The sequence below is a fragment of the Ornithorhynchus anatinus genome, chromosome 2 (genome assembly GCF_004115215.2).
Source record: "Ornithorhynchus anatinus isolate Pmale09 chromosome 2, mOrnAna1.pri.v4, whole genome shotgun sequence".
NCBI lineage: Eukaryota > Metazoa > Chordata > Mammalia > Monotremata > Ornithorhynchidae > Ornithorhynchus > Ornithorhynchus anatinus.
In genome coordinates, this window is record NC_041729.1 from 107,762,973 (window position 1) to 107,781,093 (window position 18,121).

The 18,121-nt window shown below is 46.4% G+C and overlaps 1 protein-coding gene across 1 annotated transcript in view; it reads left to right on the forward strand.

The window, feature by feature from the left end:
• Window positions 1-18,121, forward strand: part of ST6GAL2 (ST6 beta-galactoside alpha-2,6-sialyltransferase 2) — a 91,401-nt gene that overhangs the window by 49,491 nt on the left and 23,789 nt on the right. Inside the window, exons 2-3 of the mRNA XM_029058193.2 lie at window positions 2,683-3,671; window positions 14,805-14,902. Coding sequence (XP_028914026.1) covers window positions 2,747-3,671; window positions 14,805-14,902 — 1,023 coding nt within the window. The 5' untranslated portion in view covers window positions 2,683-2,746. The remainder of the gene's footprint in view (window positions 1-2,682; window positions 3,672-14,804; window positions 14,903-18,121) is intronic.

Genomic DNA, 18,121 nt, shown 5'->3' on the forward strand with positions numbered 1-18,121 from the left:
ATTTAGAATATTAGGAAAATGTGTTTCTATTCCATTGAGCATAGAGTTTTTTTACACTCTTCAACCATTTGTTCATTTCAAGGAAAATGGTAATATACAGCACATCTGAGTCCTTTGGGCTTCTCTCTTTGCTTCCTAGTGTCTATAGACATGTCCCATGTCAAAAAAACACATTGACACTTTAATGATCGCCACCAGCCATTTCCTCCCTGGAATTTGCAGTTGATTGTGATGTAATCATCTTGCCAAAAGTTTCTTTAATTGCCATCAAAGAATTCCCAGCTTTACTTTTTCCACAAGTCTAAGGCAAATTTTTCCACTTGGTTATTAACTCTATGCCCAAAACCATATAATTCCATATCGCGTTTCATTTCTGGTGAGGCATTCAAAGCCCTCTGCCAACATCTTGTTGGGTTTCATGGTAGCATGGGGAGAAAGGAAGAGTATTCCTGTTGTCCCCATTTTCTAGATGGAGAAATTAAGGCCCAGGGTAAACTCCTTGTGGATAAACTCCATGTCCTCCAATTCTGTATTATTGTACTCTCCAGAGCAGTTAGTACAGTGCTCAGAACACAGTAAGTACTCAATACATACAATATATACAATTGATAAGCAACAGAGCAGACCCTAGAGCCTGCCTCTGAGTTTGTTGGTTTTTGTTTTTTTTATATGGCATTTGTTAAGCACTTTGTGCCAAGCACTGTACTAAGTGCTGGGATAGATACAAGCTAATCAGGTTGGACACAGTCCATGTCCCACATGGGAATCACAATCTTAATTCCCATTTTATTATTTCATAGATGAGGTAACTGAGGCACTGAGAAGCAAAGTGACTTGCCCAGGGTCATATAATAATAATAATGTTGGTATTTGGTAAGCGCTTACTATGTGCAGAGCACTGTTCAAAGCACTGGGATGGATACAGAGTAATCAAGTTGTCCCACATGAGGCTCACAGTTAATCCCCATTTTACAGATGAGGTAACTGAGTCACAGAGAAGTTAAGTGACTTGCCCACAGTCACACAGCTGACAAGTGGCAGAGCTGGGATTCGAACTCATGACCTCTGACTCCCAAGCCCGAGCTCTTTCCACTAAGCTACGCTGCTTCTCAGTCATATAGCAGGCAACTGACAGAGATGGGATTAGAACCCAGGTCCTTCTGACACCCAGGCTTGTGTTCTATCCACTAGGTCACACTGCTTGTAAAACATCAGTAGAATATTGTCATATTAAGGTTTCTGCTGTGGCTCAGTGGAAAGAGCATGGGCTTTGGAGTCAGAGGTCATGAGTTCGAATCCCGGCTCTGCCACTTGTCAGCTGTGTGATTGTGGGCAAGTCACTTAACTTCTCTGTGCCTCAGTTACCTCATCTGTAAAATGGGGATTAAGACTGTGAGCCCCACGTGGGACAACCTTATTCCCCTGTGTCTACCCCAGCGCTTAGAACAGTGCTCGGCACATAGTAAGCGCTTAACAAATACCAACATTATTATTATTATTAGGATAATATTTTGGGTGATTACCGGGTATAGAGTGTTGTACAAGGCTCTCAAGAACAAACAATAGAAGTGAAATGATGACATTAGTGGTATTGGTTATTGACTATGTGCCTAAGCACTGTTCTAAATACTGGAGTAGATACAAAATAAGTGAATCAGACACAGCCCTGTCCCATATGGGGCCCCCAGTCTAAGGAGGTGGGTAGATAGAGTTCTTATTCTGATTTTACAGATCAAGAAACAGAGACCCAACAAAGTGACTTGCCCAAGATCACCAAGCAGGTGAGCGATGGAGCCAGAATTAGAACTCAAGATTCCTGACTCCCCATCCAGAGCTCTTTCCAGGGGGCCTCCCTGCTTCTAGGGAACAGTGTGGCTAAGTGGTTAGAACATGAGCCTGGGATTCAGAAGGCCCTGGGTTCTAATCCCAGCTCTGCCACCTGTCTGCTGTGTGACCTTGGGAAAGTCACTTCACTTCTCAGTTCCCTGATCTGTAAAATCGGGATTGAGAATATGAGCTGCGTGTGGGTGGGGACTGTGTCCAACCTGATAAACTTGTATCTACTTCAGTGCTTAGAATAGTGCTTGGCACATTGTAAGTGCTCAACAAGTACCATGATTATTATTTTCCAAGGCTCAGTCCCTGCCCTCTTGGAGCTTAAACACTAATGGAGAAGCCTAGAGTATCAAGGCCCATCTTATTTGGTTTAAATCCGGTGTCGGCTCAGATGATGGTCACTGCAGTGCTCCATCCTGGAGCTCCTAATCTTAAATAACAGTAGTAATAATGGTATTTGTTAAGCACTTACTATGTGCCAGACATTGTACTAAGTGCTGTGGTAGGTACAAGCAAATCGGGTTGGACACATCCCTTGTCCCACATAGGGCTCACACTCAATCCTCATTTTACAGATGAAGAAACTGAGGCACAGAAATGAAGTCACTTGCCCGAAGTCACACAGCTGACAAGTGGTGGAACTGGGATTAGAACCCATGACTTGACTCCCAGGCCCATGCCCTATCCACTGTGCCATGCTGCCCAAGAGGGGTTCCCTCTGCTCCTGCCTACCACACACACCTCTCCCCTGAGAGCCTCTTAACTGGGTTCCCCGCCCAGAGATGTCCAGTCGAGCAGGCTGGCTCTGGGTTTCTCCTTGCCAACTGTTGGATTATCTCATTCCAGGTGGTGCCCTGCTGTGCCCAACGCACCCCAAAACCGCTGCCGAGGAGCCTCCCCTGGCCCTGCCATGAAACCAAACCTGAAGCAGTGGAAACAGCTGATGCTTTTCGGGATATTTGCCTGGGGACTCCTGTTTTTGGCCATCTTCATCTACTTTGCCGACAGCAACCCCACCGCGCCGGTCCCCAGCACCTTCTACGTGGAGCCCCGCAGGCTCCTGCCCGTGCAGGGGAAGCAGCGGGCCATCATGGGTGCCGTGCCGGAGCCGGCCTTCCCCGAGGGTGAGGCGCGAAGCGAGACGCGATGTGAGTCGCTCCTTTGCGCCGACCTCCCCGACTCCCTCTGGCCCGAGCCAGAAGACGCCGGGGATATCGAAGAAGAGTTTTTCTCCCCTCAGGTTCAGAGAGGGCGGGAGTCCCCAAGGGCGCACGATCCCGCCCTCGGTGACTCCTCGTTCACCGCCGACCGGCCTGGGCCTCGTGGTCTGGCCAGGCGTGGGGCGAGCCTGGTTTCTGCCGGGGAGCAGGGCCTTTTCCGGTCCGGCCGAGTTCCCCGGAAGAGAATAAAGAAGAGACGTTCGAAGCGCGGGAGGAGCCGGCCGCCGGAGGAGGCAGACGAGTGGGAAAGGCTGTATAGCAGCGCCATGTCACGTTCCTTCCTTTACCGGCTCTGGAAGGGTAATGTGTCGTCGAGGATGCTGAATCCCCGCCTGCAGAAAGCCATGAAGGACTACCTGAGCATCAATAAGCACGGCGTGCGCTTCCAGGGCCCGAGGAACGGCAGGCTGACCGGCGAACAGCTGCTGTGCCAGCTCAGGGACCGCGTGCATGTGAGGACGTTGGATGGGAAGGAGGCCCCCTTCTCGGCCCTCGGGTGGGACAAGCACGTCCCGCGGACTCCCCTGGCCAAGCTCTATCCCCGCGGCTTCGGGAGCTGTGCCGTGGTCATGTCTGCGGGGGCCATCCTCAACTCGTCCTTAGGCGCGGAGATAGGTGGGTCCCGTTACCTTCCGGGGGGTGGGGAGGGAAGGTCGTGGGCCGGGTCTGGGGAAGGTAGGTGGGAGTGGGTAGGTGGGCCTCTTCAATCCCTAACCGTCTAGCCTTTATACCCAGCGTTATGATTTTGGTGTGACAGGCCTTTCTTTTCCTCTAACGGTTTCTCGAGCACTGCAGAATGCTGCTCCTCCCTCTGTCCTCAGAGTCTTCCATACCACATCATTTGAAGGGCCCAGGTATCTAAGTCTCCTCACTCTTCTCTGCTGCTTCACATCCTGCCACCTAGGATGTCTCTGTCCATCATAAAGCGAGATGGGTCTGTACGCTACGCTGAGAAGCATAGTGGCCCAGCGGATAGAGCACGGGGCCTGGGAGTCAGAAGGACCTGAGTTCTAATCCCAGCTCTGCCACTTGTCTTCTGTGTGACCCTGGGTACATCACTTAGCTTCTCTGTGCCACAGTTACTTTATCTGTAAAATGGGGATTAAGACTGTGAGTCTCATCTGGAATGGGAACTCTGTCCAACCTGATATGCTTGTACCCACCCCAGCGTTAGTACAGTACTTGGTATATAGTAAGCGCTTAACAAAAACCACAATTATTATTACATGAAACAGGTAGCTCTTATTGTGGGGGCAGGGGGAGCACTCTGATAGACTGCTAACACTCTAAGTAAATATTTGAGCACTTACTGTGTGCTGAGCAGTATACTAAGCGTTAGGGAGAGAACAATACATTAATGTTGGTAGACATATTCCCTCCCCACAGTGAGCTAACACGGCCCAAGCACCAGGCAGGCTAAGTCTAAAATCAGACTGGGATCAGCCTCCCAATTTCTTACAAAGTGACAGGAGCCTAGAAGCCATTGAGGAGAACTAATTCCTCCTCTTGCCTGAGGTTTGAAAGTGGCCATGAAGGCCTACAATTTTCCAGCCTCAGAGGCAGGTAGATATGCTTCTGGCCATCGGCAACCATTTTGGGAACTTGACTGTCTTGTTTGCCAAGAGGACCTTGCTGAAGTCTTTTGAGAGCCCTGCGAGAAGCAGCGTGGCTCAGTGGAAAGAGCACGGGCTTTGGAGTCAGAGGTCATGGGTTCGAATCCCGGCTCGGCCACTTGTCAGCTGTGTGACTTTGGGCAAGTCACTTAACTTCTCAGTGCCTCAGTTACCTCATCTGTAAAATGGGGATTAAGACTGTGAGCCCCACGTGGGACAACCCGATTCCCCTGTGTCTACCCCAGCACTTAGAACAGTGCTCGGCACATAGTAAGCGCTTAACAAATACCAACATTAACATTACATTATTGCCCCATGCTGTCAGTTGTGAATTCCCTGTTGGTTTCTGTCTGAATTTGGAGGGCCATGCAAAAGGCATCTATCAATCTATCTCATTTAATGAGCACTTAATGAGTGCAGAGCACTGTACCCAGCACTTGGAAGTCTACAATATAACAGACCATAGACACATTCCCGGCCCACAATGAGGTTACAGTCTATATAAGGGGAGGCAGTAATATAAAAAAAAAAACTGTGGATATATGTATGTGCTGTAGGGTAAAGGGAGGGACTAATAAAGGGTCAAAGTGTGAGAATGACTAGGAGTGGGAGAAGCAGAAATGAGGGCTTAGTCACCAGTAGATCAGGGGCCCAGGATCATCCTACAGATATACACGCACACACACACTCACCCTCCCTCCCCCCAGACACACATCTTTTGTTCCAAATTGGGGAGCTATTTCTACTATACTGTACTCTCCCAAGCGCTTAGTATGGTGCTCTGAAAATATCTCAATGTGGGCAGAAAATGTCTGTTTATTGTTATTCTCTCCCAAGGACTTAGTACAGTGCCTTGCACAAAGTAAGCACTCAGTAAATACGATTGAATGAATGAATGGCTCAGATGGGATTATTCTGCATCCCAAATTCTGATATTTAACCCAATCCCATAGCTGTCCCCATTCCCCACCTCCCAGGACTTGCCTCTGTGGCAGACCACATCCACAGAGTTATGCCACCCCAGTTAGGCTCCCTGGCATCAATGCCCACGGGGCTTCTGTCCTCTTCTCATTATCTAGAAGCTCCAACAGTAACTTCTGCTGTAGATTGTAAGCTCCTTGTAGTCAAGAAACATATCTACCAACTCTCTTGTAATGGTCCCTCCCAAGCCCTTAGTACAGTGTCCTTCACACATTAAGCACTTAGTAAATAGTGATTGATTATAAATTCTCACCAGTGTTCCCTTTCTGAACTGCTAGTTCTCTCATAGTGTTACACACTCCCCCTGCCCCCTGCAGATCTCCTATACTTATTTAAATATTGGCCAGGTCCTGATGTGTTAAAGACCCTCTTGGGGAGGAAATGTCATGCCCTAATCTGTATTGGACAAATGGAATTAATGATGTTTATTGAGCGCTTGCAATGCAGAGCACTGTGCTAAATGCTTGGGAGAGTAAAATGCAGTAGAGTTGGTAGACATGATCCCTCTCTTAGAAGAGCTTACAATCAAAAAGCTGGCTGTGCCCATCAATAAATCAATGGTACTGAGCCCTTACTATGTGCAGAGCACTTAGGAGTGTTTAAAGGCAGTTAGTATGTTAAGACATCATCCCTTTTAATGGTATTTGCTAAGCTCTTATTGTGTGCCAGGCACTGTACTAAAGATATAAGCTAATCAGCCTTCAGGAAGTTTACAAGCTAGTCGGGGAGGCAGATATTATAATAGATTACAGATAGGGGAGATGGCACATAATGGATGTGTACTTTTGCAGTGTGGGGCTTGGATGAGTAATAAAATGCTTAAGGGGTAAAACAAGCCACTTGAGGTAATACTAGTGCCAATTTGTGCTAAGCAGGCAAGGCTAAAGGTTTTGGAATCTCATTCCACTACGGACACAACCAAGCTCTTAGAATTAGACCCCTTCTTTACCCTCCCCTGCAAAAAAAAAAAAAAAAAACACTTAAGCTAGAAGAAACAGTGTTTTTATTTCTATTAGCTAACACCAGTGGAGTGTCAGTTCTGTGATAAGTTCCTAGCAAAACAGAATTAATAATAGCTATAAAGTCCTGTATTTATGAGGCACTCTCCTCTAAGAGTTCAATGCTTTTGTGTGCAGACATTGTCTAATTTAACTGATTAGGCTTTCAGGAGCTCTTGGGAGAGGGCAGGAATCATGATCCCCATTTGCGTGTAGGGGAAATTGAGGTGAAAAGCCACTTGCTCTGTTCCATTTGGCCGGACTTCAGATCAGTATCAGTTTGCCCAGTGCCCTGTTCATTAGACCACACTGCCTCACTGCCATTTTTATTTCTGGTATTTACATGCTTACTATGTGTGAGGCACTGTACTAAACGCTAGGGTAGATACGAGTAAATCAGATTGGACACGGTCCTTGTCCCACAAAGGGCTCACAGCCTTAATCCCCATTTTACAGATGAGGTACCTGAGGCCCAGAGAAGTTGTGACTTGACCAAGGTCACACAGCAGACTAGTGGAGGTGGACTTAAAACCCAGCTCTTTCTGACTCCCAGTTTCATGCTGTATCCACTAGACCATAGCTGCTTTAGGACTCTGCCTTTGCAAACAGCTAGACAGTTTGGTAACTATTTTGTGGGCAGGGGTCAATCAATGGTATTTATAGAGCACTTACTGTGTGGAGAGCACTGTACTAAGCACTGCTCACCAGGAGCTTTTGGTTTAGAGGTTTTGTGACTACCAACTCACAGTATACTCTTCCAAGTGCTTAGGACAGTGCTCTGCACACAGCAAGTGCTCATTAAATATGATTGACCGAAACAAGGAAAAGTCTAGTATCATCCAAGGTCAGCAGTCTCTTTTCTGAGGTAATGGTGGGAAGCGTCAAAAAAAGGTCAATCTTATTGCTGCCCAGACATACTTGGGCCTACAGCCATCCTCAGCCTCTCCTCTTCCTCCTGGCACTGTCCTCAGTGCTAACTGGACATATAAATTCATTCCCTGCTTCTGGCTTTGTCTACTGCTCAGGGTGAAAGAATTCCAAGTGAGGGAAGGCGGGACTGGAAGGGCGAGGCCAAAGGCCTGCCTGGTGGTGGAGTGCTCTTGCCGTGAGCCACCCCAGGAATCAGTACTAGACCTCTGAGACAGCAATCTGGGGTCTGCATTCTTCTGGCCTCTGCCCAGCTAGGCCCCGGGCCAACTGTTCCCCCTTCCTCTCTGGAATAAACCAACACCAAAGTCCAAGTGCATCTTTAGAGACCCTGGCTAGTGCGGGGCTGCACTTTGGGCTTTGGGCATTAGTATCCTTGGCACAAAACTGTCACCCACTTCCTACTAACCCGAGAACCAGTTGGTCCCCATCCTGGTCCCACACCTGCCACATGGCATCGTAGGGATCCCAGACCATGGGCGCCAGCCCAAGTTATAATAATCATTGTGGTGTTTAAGCGCTTACTATGTGCCAGACACCATATTAAGCTCTAGGGTGGATGCGGTTCGTGACCCACGTGGGGCTCACTATCCTAATCCCCATTTTACAGATGAGGAAACTGAGTAGTGACTTGCCCAGGGTCACACAGCAAACAAGTGGTAGAGTTGGGAGTAGAACCCAGGTCCCTTCTGACTCCCAGGCCCATGGTCTATCCACTAGACCACACTGCTTTGGATGTGACCAGATTTGGGTTTGAGACTTTAAGGGGCCCAACCTCTGGACCCCGAAGCCCCAGGGTAGCAAGCAATGGTGTTTACTGAGCATTTACTGTGTTCAGAGTACTGTACTAAGTGCTTGGGAAAATACAATACATACATCTGGCATACAAGTGACCTCAACCTCTCCCATCTTCTCCTCCTCCTGCCCCTGTCCTCAGTGTTTAACTGGACATCTAAATCCATTCCTTGCATTTGGCTTTGTCTATTGCTTAAGGAGAGAGAACCCTAAGGGAGGGAAGCAGACATTTAAACACATGTTCACCCTTCCTGTTGCGCCCAGCTCTGCTTTGGCATCTGGCTGTGAGTTGCATCCAACCTCTTGGTTACTGAGAGGAAGAAGAACCCCCTTTTACACATATGTCCCACTGAGTCAGAGAGGAAACAGCTCACACACTTGAGTCTCTGATGGGAGGGTTAGGGCTGGGCCAGATATGACTCTGATGGTTACGAACTCGTTCATTTATTCAATTGTATTTGAGTGCTTACTAAGCGCAGAGCTCTGAACTAAGCTCTTGGAAGAGTTCAGTATAACAATAAACAAGCAACCTGATTAGCTTGTATCCACCCCAGATCTTAGTACAGTGCATGGCATATAGTAAGCGTTTAACCAATACCATTAACAACAACAACAACAAAAAAAAACCAGACGCATTCCCTGCCCGCAATGAGCTTACGCCTGCTGAGACCCCAGAAATTAAGCACTTAGTACAGTGCTCTGCACACAGTAAGCGCTCAATAAATACAATTGAATGAATGAAACTTGCAGCCACTGGCAGAAAAGATGGGAATTGTCATTCAGCCTGGATTTAGAAAGCAGCATGGCCTAATGGATAAGAACATCGACCTGGGAGTCAGAAGGTCATGGGTTCTAATCCTGGCTCCACCACTTGTCTGCTGTGTGACCTTGGACAAGTCGCTTCACTTCTCTGGGCCTCAGTTAACCTCATCTGTAAAGTAGGGATTAAGACTGTGAGTTCCATGTAGAACAGGGCCTGTGTCCCACCTGATTAGCTTGTATCTACCCCAGTGCTTAGAACAGTGCTTGGCACATAGGAAGCGCTTAAATACCATCATCACTATCATCATCATTATCATTTACTGGTTATAGGGCCCCTTAGTGGAGCAGCGTAGCTCAGTGGAAAGAGCACGGGCTTGGGAGTCAGAGGTCATGAGTTCGAATCCCGGCTCTGCCACTTGTCAGCTGTGTGACTGTGAGCAAGTCACTTCACTTCTCTGTGCCTCAGTTCCCTCATCTGGAAAATGGGGATTAACTGTGAGCCTCACGTGGGACAACCTGATTACCCTGTAGCTACCCCAGCGCTTAGAACAGTGCTCTGCACATAGTAAGCGCTTAACAAATACCAACATTATTATTAGTATTATTATTATTTGGGTCAGGCTGGTTTTTTTTCCCTGGCCTTTGTGTTCACTACAGCAGGGGCTCTAAGTCTACAAACTTGTGGTTCAGCTGACTCTCTACCGAGGAGATAGGGAGGGGGAACTTTTCAGAGAAGTTTTCTCTCCCCGAAAGGCAGTAAGATCAGGAAACCCAAGCAAACCTGCCCCATCTCTGATCCATTGAGCAATCAAATGCAAAATGTCATTGTGTCCCAGAGGGAAACACATTTCTCTTGTTTTCCCTTAGCGCCCTCTTGTGTTTTCCCCGGTGGCTGTACAGTCCCATAGCTCGTGGTTCTTAACTCATCACCTGAGCCACCAGCTAAATTGTTTCTGAAAGGTGATCGATCGCTCAGGCACTCATGAAACCCTTCATCTTGGATGTGTTGTTTTAGAGCACTTGGGAGAGTACGGTATTACAGAGGTGGCTATGTTCCCTGCCCACAATAAGCTTATAGTCTAGAGGGGGAGATTAACATTAAGTGAATAAATTATAATAATGTTGGTATTTGTTAAGCACTTACTATGTGCAGACCACTGTTCTAAGCGCTGGGGTAGATACAGGGTAATCAGGTTGTCCCACGTGAGGCTCACAGTTAATCCCCATTTTACAGATGAGGTAACTGAGGCACAGAGAAGTTAAGTGACTTGCCCACAGTCACACGGCTGACAAGTGGCAGAGCCAGGAGTCGAACCCATGACCTCTGACTCCCAAACCCAGGCTCTTTCCACTGAGCCATGCTGCTTCCCGATGGATATGTACATAATTGCAATGGAGTTGAGGAAGAGGTGGGTACAAATCCATGTGCAAGGGTGGCACAGAAAGAGGGGAGAGGAGGAAATGATGGTTTAGGGAAGGGCTTTTGGAGGAAATTTGTTTTTAATAAGTTTTTGGAGATAGCAAGAGTGATTGTGTGTTGGCTGTGAAGGAGGGAAGGCATTGCAGGCCAGAGGCAGGATGTGGGCAAGAAGTCAACACCAAGAGAGACAAGATCACGGTACAGTGAATAGGCTGGCATTAGAGGAGCCAAGAATGTATGCTGGGTTGTAGTAGGAAAACAGTGAGGTAAGTTGGGAAGTGGCAAAGTGATGAAATCCCTTAAAGCCAATGGTAAGGAGATTCTGTTTGATGTACTGGTGGAAGGGAGTTTCTTGAGGAGTGGGGAAATATGGACTGATCAATTTTGCAGAAAAATGAACCAAGCAGCAGAGTAAAGTTTGGACTGGAGTGGGGAGAAGCAGGAGGCAGGGAGGTCAGCAAGGAGTCTGATACAGTAATCAAGGCAGGATAGGATAAATTTTTGGATCAACACGGTAGCAGTTTGGATAAAAGGGAATGGGTGGATTTTAGCACTGTTGTGAAGATGGAACTGACAGGATGTGGTGACAGATTGAATATGTGGGTTGAATGAGTTGACTTCAGGATAACAGGAAGGTTATGGGCCTGTGAGACAGGGAGGATGGTGGTGCTGTCTCCAATTATGAGAAAGTCAATGGGAGGAAAGGGTTTGAGTGGGAAGATGAGGAATTCTGGTTTGGATATGATAAGTTTGAGGTGTCGGTGGGAGATGTCCTGAAGGCAGGAGGAAATGCAAAACTGCAGAGTAGTGAAGAGATCAGAACTGGACATGGAGATCGAATCCCAGCTCTGCCACTTGTCAGCTGTGTGACTGTGGGCAAGTCACTTAACTTCTCTGTGCCTCAGTTACCTCATCTGTAAAATGGGGATTGACCGTGAGCCCCACGTGGGACAACCTGATTTCCCTGTGTCTACCCCAGCGCTTAGAACAGTGCTCTGCACATAGTAAGCGCTTAACAAATCCCAACATCATTATTATTATTATTATTAGATTTGGGAATCAACCACATAGAGATGAATCATGGGAATGAACAAGGTCTCCAAGGGAGTGGATGTAAATGGAGAATAGAAGGGGACCCAGAACTAAGACTTGAGGAACTCCCACATTTAAGGGGTGGGAGGCAGAGGAGGAGCCCGCAAAAGAGACTGAGAAGAAGCTACCCAGGCAGAGTTGTGGCAGCTGGCTGGGGGATTTATAGTTCTGGCAAGAACAACGAACCTTCCCATGGCAGAATGACTGGACTACAGGATAGTCTTCCCAGCGTGAGGAGGTTTGAAATGGGGGAGCTCTCTGTCCAGACCTAGATTTGCTTGGCCTATGCTGGACTCTTTGTGGCTAGCCGCACAACGCTGCTAATCCCTTCAGCAACTGTTCTTCCTTCTTTCATGGAAGACCAAAGAACAAACCTAATGCTTTTTACCTTGGTGTGCTCTTACTGATATCCTAATGACAGTGAGTGCAGGCTAAACTTCCTTCACTCAAGGCCTCTTGATCCACACATAACTCAAAACACACTATCTTGGCAGAAATTTTTTCTCCCTATATTTCAAGTTGATTATTTTAAGCCCCACAGGATCATAGTCAGTTAATGGAAGGTTTGGGTTTGGGCTTTTCAAGCTCTGATGGTAGAGGAGGTTTACAGTGTTTGGCCCCTACAAATCTCAATTCACAATTCCCTTCCCGCACTGACTCGACATTTCTCCCACTCATCTTGACTCCATTCTGAGCAGAAACAGCTTGGAAAAGACAGCTTGGATTAGTCAAAACTGTAGGGCCTTTGCCCTCCTTTCCAATTCACCTTACTCCCCTGAGGACAGTCTAATTCCCACCTGTGTAATTTTCTCCCAGTGCTTACTACAGTGCTCTGCACCCATTAAGCATTTAATAAATGTGATTACTACTACTGCTATCACCTTGACTACTGTATCTGCTCTGTGATGTTTCCCTTCTACATTCTCAGCCTTTGTAAAGTCTCTAATAAAGGGATATGAAAGAAAAATAGAATCACCTGCCATTGCCCTAGAACAGATGTCAATTTACGTAAAATAGAGGCAGAGCTTGGTTTTACACCACCATTAATTCCCGAAAATTTCATATTAAGATGGAACCAATAAGGATTGATTCCTGAACCAAGGTCAGATCCCCCTCTTTTTAAGAACATTACCCAGAATTGTGCACTTATTTGGTAATATATGAGCAATAGAGCTATATTGATGTTTTTATATTGAGTCAGATTAATTATTAGGGTATCCAGTTTTACCTTCAGCTCCCATACAAGCAGTGTGACCTAGTGGAAAGAGCCCTACATTCCAATACTGGCTCCGTCACTCGTCTGCTTTATGGTCTTGGGTAAATCATTTCACTTTTCTGTGCCTCAGTTCCCTGGTCTGTAAAGTGAGGACTAAATAACTGTTGTCCCTTGTGCTGTGGTGGTTAATGTTTGCAGTGCTTGACGCTGAAGAGATCTGCTCCCTTGATGACAGTCCCCCATGCAGGTCTGTCAATCAATCAATGGTATGTATTAACCATGTACAGTGTGCAGAGCATTGTACTAAACTCTTGGGAGAGTCCAATAGAGCAGAATTAGACATGTTCCCTGCCCTTAATGGGTTTACAGTCTCAGCAGTTGATTCCTCGATTTCAGCTGGCACACGGTACTGTCTGAAGCTTTGTTTTACCACATCCTTAAAATGCTTCCTTTCCCTTCCCTACTTTCCGTGTCCCAATTTGAGCTCTCCGTACAGCACCTGTTAGGATATTCTGCCGTCTCTCATTCTGACACATGGCTTACCCAGCATAGCTCTTGTAGGGTGAGTCTAGCTTCCATGCTGGGAAACTTCCCTCATTCTAGAATTTCAGTGATCGTGATCTTGGCTTGCCCCATTGATTTTAAGCAAGCCCTGAAATTGACACTGGTGAAACTGCTCAAGGACTCAGATAAGCCACTTGTGTGTAGTTCAGGTCTCACAGTTGCAGAGGTCTGGAGTAATAATGGATAAAGCACAGGCCTGGAAGTCAGAGGAGCTTGGTTCTACTCCTGGCTCCACCACTTGTCTGCTGGGTGACCTTGGGCAAGTCACTTCACTTCTCTGGGCCTCAGTTATCTTTAAAATGGGGATTAAAACTGTGAGACCCATGAGAGACAGGTATTCTATCCACCCTGATTAACTTGTATCTATTCCAGCACTTAGTACAGTTGCTGGCCCAAAGTAAGCACTTACAAATCCATGAAAAAGTAGTTTGTCCACATGTGTGCAATATTGATCAAGGTTTGTGCATTACACCCCAAATTCATCAGGAAAGTAAGCACTGGGATGTAAGAGAACTGGATTCTCTCGAATGTCAGCTCATCTGTAGACATGCACGCTCACTGTGGGCAGGGAACGTGTCTACCAGCTCTGTTGACCTCTCCCAAGTGCTTAGTTCAGTGTTCTGCCCACAATAAATCCTCAATAAATACCATTGATGAAGGTGACTGGAAAATGGGAAGGCTGATACAGCAATTTAGTTCCTTGGATGAGTGGTCAAGTGACAGTACCCTTCCCTAAATCTGGACAGTTTTATGAACTATGTTTGCTTTATAGGGTACGAAAATGCAACATGCACCTTAAGGCTACAGTAATTCATTTTGAGCATCTTTAATGTTAGAGTATAGCAGGAGAATCAGATATTATTGGAGAGTAGATTGGGCTGCTATCCAAATGGCAGCATCTTGGAATTGAAATGAATGTTCACTTTTTTTATAGTATTTGTTAAGCACATACTAAGTGTTAAAAACTTTTACTAAGCGCTGAGGTAGGTGCAAGCTAATCAGGTTGGACATAGTGCATGTCTCACATGGGGCTCACAATTTTAATCCCCATTTTACAGATGAGGTAACTGAGGCACAGAGAAGTTAAGTGACTTGCCCAAGGTCACACAGCAAACAAGTGGCAGAGCCTGGATTAGAATCCAGGTCCATCTGACTCCCAGAATTGTTCTCTATCCAGTAGGTAACACTGCTTCGCTCACAATCAGATCATTCTTTCTCTTCTTAACAAATGCTGGAGAGTGGCTGAAGTAGTTCTGCTAAAAAGATACCATTTTGACTGTGGTAAATGTTGAATTTTGAGGTTTGCAATCCCTAACAGTCTAGATTGTTTCATTCTACAGAGGAAAAAAAAAAGTAAGTCTGTTGCTTATCTGCCCTTAGATGCTCATGATGCAGTTTTACGATTTAACTCTGCTCCTACACGCGGTTATGAAAAAGATGTTGGGAATAAAACATCCCTGCGCATCATTAACTCTCAGGTAAGATTGACTCCCCAGATGCTATGCCAACAGAGCGTTTGTGATGCAGAGACCCGTCTCTGAATTCTCTCCCAAGCTCTTAGTGCAGCACTTTGCACACAGTAAGCACTCAATATATACGATTGAATGAATGAATGCGAGTAGTTCCCAGCAGAATGGTGCTGAATTTCTGGTGTTTTAGACTTCCAGAAGGACGGCGCTGTCCACTAGAGAATTTAGGAATGAGATGGATGTAATGTAAAAGAGAATAAGAGTCAGGAGTGGAAAATCGCCTGGAGAAATAATTTGTTTCCTGGTCTTTGCCAGAAGGAAATGAACTCTGGGTTAGGGAGAAGGTTACATGTAGAATCCTGGGTGGAAGATAATTTTGTCTTTTTTTTTTTTAAATGGTATCTGTCAAGCACTTACTATGTGTCAAGCACTGCTCTAAGTGCTTTGGTAGAAACAAATTAATTAGGTTAGACATGGTACCTGTTTCTCATGGGACTCTCAGTCTAAGGAGGAGGGAGAATAGGAGAACTGAGGCACAGAGAAGTTAATAGACTTGCCCAAGGTCACCCAGCAAGCAATTTGCAGAACTAGCATAAGAACCTGGGTCTTCTGACTTCTGGGGCTCTGCTCTATCCACTGGCCCATGCTGCCTAGTAGATACAAGGGGAAATAGAGATAAGAGAAACAGGAAAAAGTAAGTGATGGTAATGTCATTAAATGCTAATTCTATGCCAATCTATGGGGTAGATATGTAATATAATAGCAGACAGAGTCCTTGCGCCACAGGTTTGAGAGGAAGAGCTGGTATTTTATCCCCATTGTATAGATGAGGAAACAGGCCTAAGACAAGCCAAGTGACTTGTCCAAGGTCACACCGCAAGCAAGTGGCAGAACCAGAACTAGAACCAGGATCTCCTAACTTCCAGCTCATTGCTCTTTCCATTGAGGCCGGGCTTCAATTTGAAACTTTTTTTTTGTTTTTTTCAAATGGTATTTGTTAAGCGCTTGTCAAGCACTATTCTAAGCACTGGGGTAGATACCAGTTTATCAGTTTGGATACAGTACCCATCCATATGGGGTTTACAGTTTAAGTATTGCAACCCCCATTTTATACTTGAAGAAATTGAGGCACAGAGAAGATAAGTGACTGGCCCAAGGTCATCTAGCGGGCAAGTGGCAGAACCGGGATGAGAGCCCGGGTTCTGTGACTCCTAGGCCTGTGATTTTTCCACGAGGACGTGCTGCTTTCTTAACTCAAAGACAGATAGGTGTGGGAAAGAAAAGTGGATGTCTTGGAGGGTAACCATTGCTCAGTTTCTTTCAATGTCCTGATACCACTGACAGAGGCAGAAGTCTGGGCTGGATGGACCATGGCCTGACCAGTTATGATGTTGCTCACAATAATAATAATGATGGTATTTGTTAAGCACTTACTATGTGTGAAGCACTGTTCTACTCGCTGGGGTTGATACAAGATAATCAGGTTTTCTCACTTGGGGCTCACAGTCTTAATCCTCATTTTACAGATGAGGTTAACTGAGGTCCAGAGAAGTTCAATGCCTTGCCTAAAGTCATAGTAGACAAGTGACAGAGCCTGGATTAGAACCCACGACTTCTGACTCCCAAGCCCGGGCTCATGACTCTAAGCCACGCTGCTTCTCTTGTCTGGATGGCCAGTGTCTTTCTTTATTTGGCAAACTTTCTCCTTGTGTGTGTGTCTCAAATTTTTTTCCCCCTCCAACTTCCAGGCTTCACCATTGGCCAATTTTGACCATTTACCCTCTGGACCACCACAGCCAGCAACCTTTGGTTTGGAGATGCCAGGGTTTTGTGTTCCCTATCCATTCATCCCTGTTTTCTTAGAAAATGGGCTATAAATTTTTAGGCAACAATTTTGTTGGTGCTTAAAACCTTGAATGTGTTCTCAAAAGTCCCATTTCCTGAATAGTAAACTAAGAGGAAAGAGCAAGTTTTGCTTTCAGCTTTCCCAGCAGAAGAGCCAATGCATCTTCCTCTCTGTTTAGAAAGGAGGTGAGGGCGTGGGAGCAGAGGGGTAAGAAATGAAAGCTTCCTCTGCCCCAGCTCAGAGCAGGTGAATCACTTACTCTTACTCATTTCGACCAGAATAGCTCCAGGCTGCAGATCTCTCTCTTCCAGGCTCTTTCTACTGTCAGTCAGTTTAAAATAAAAAAAATGAAAGCAAGGAAAACAGATAAGCAAACACCTGGATGCTGCTATGTGATATTTTTTCTCATTATGGGCAAGGAATGTGTTTGCTAGGTTTGCTGTATTGAGCTCTCCCAAGCACTTCGTACATTGCTCATTCATTCATTCACTCAATCATATTTACTGAGGGCTTACTGTGTGCAGAGCACTGTACTAAGCACTTGGAAAGTACAATTCGGCAACAAATAGAGAAAATCCCTGCTCTGCACATAGTGGTCAATAAATGATTGATTAATTCAACTCTAGTCCACCTCCTTCGATATTGAGCACCGACTATGTGGGTGTGCTTGCAGAGCACTGTATTAGGTACTTAATCACATCAAATAAAAGTAGAAGATATGGTCCCTGCCATACAATGTACTAAGGGAAACAGGCAGACATATAACTCTTTTCTCTCCTCCTAGTACCTACCCCTCTCCCGGGACAGTTTGTAGCACTCAAGGAAGGCTGTCTCAACACCCTCCAAAGCAGACACAAGCATGAGGGTGCGTTATTGATGTGATGGAGATAAAGCACAACAGCCCGGAACAGAGTTCTGGCAAGAAAATGAAGCTGGGATAGCTGTTCTGGTTTCTCCATTCAGCTTCGCCACGGCTGCTCCAGAATTCACAGTCCTGGGAAGGGATTACAGGGAGCCTGGGATGGGGCAAAGGGCGGGGAAGAACTGGGTACCTGGGCGGTTGGCCAGAGGGCCGGTTTGGCTGACCTGGTCCAGGCTGAAGAGGCCCCACACAACCCATCTTGCATGCCTACAGCTTTGTCTCCAGCCGCCTCCCCCAGCATCACTCGCTCCTTGTAACTTTCCCAAGACGGGGAGAAGGGAATTTCCCTACAGATGGGTTTGTGATATCTTTCCAGCCTGAACTCCAGCTGCCACGTCCCCTTCTATTCAGCTGCCCATTGCTACTGTCCAGGCCAAGCCCGGTTTTCCAGGTGAAGGCAGCAATGGTTCCTTCCCTGCCCCACTCCTGTCCTCCCATTGTTGCGGTCACTGGGTGCTCA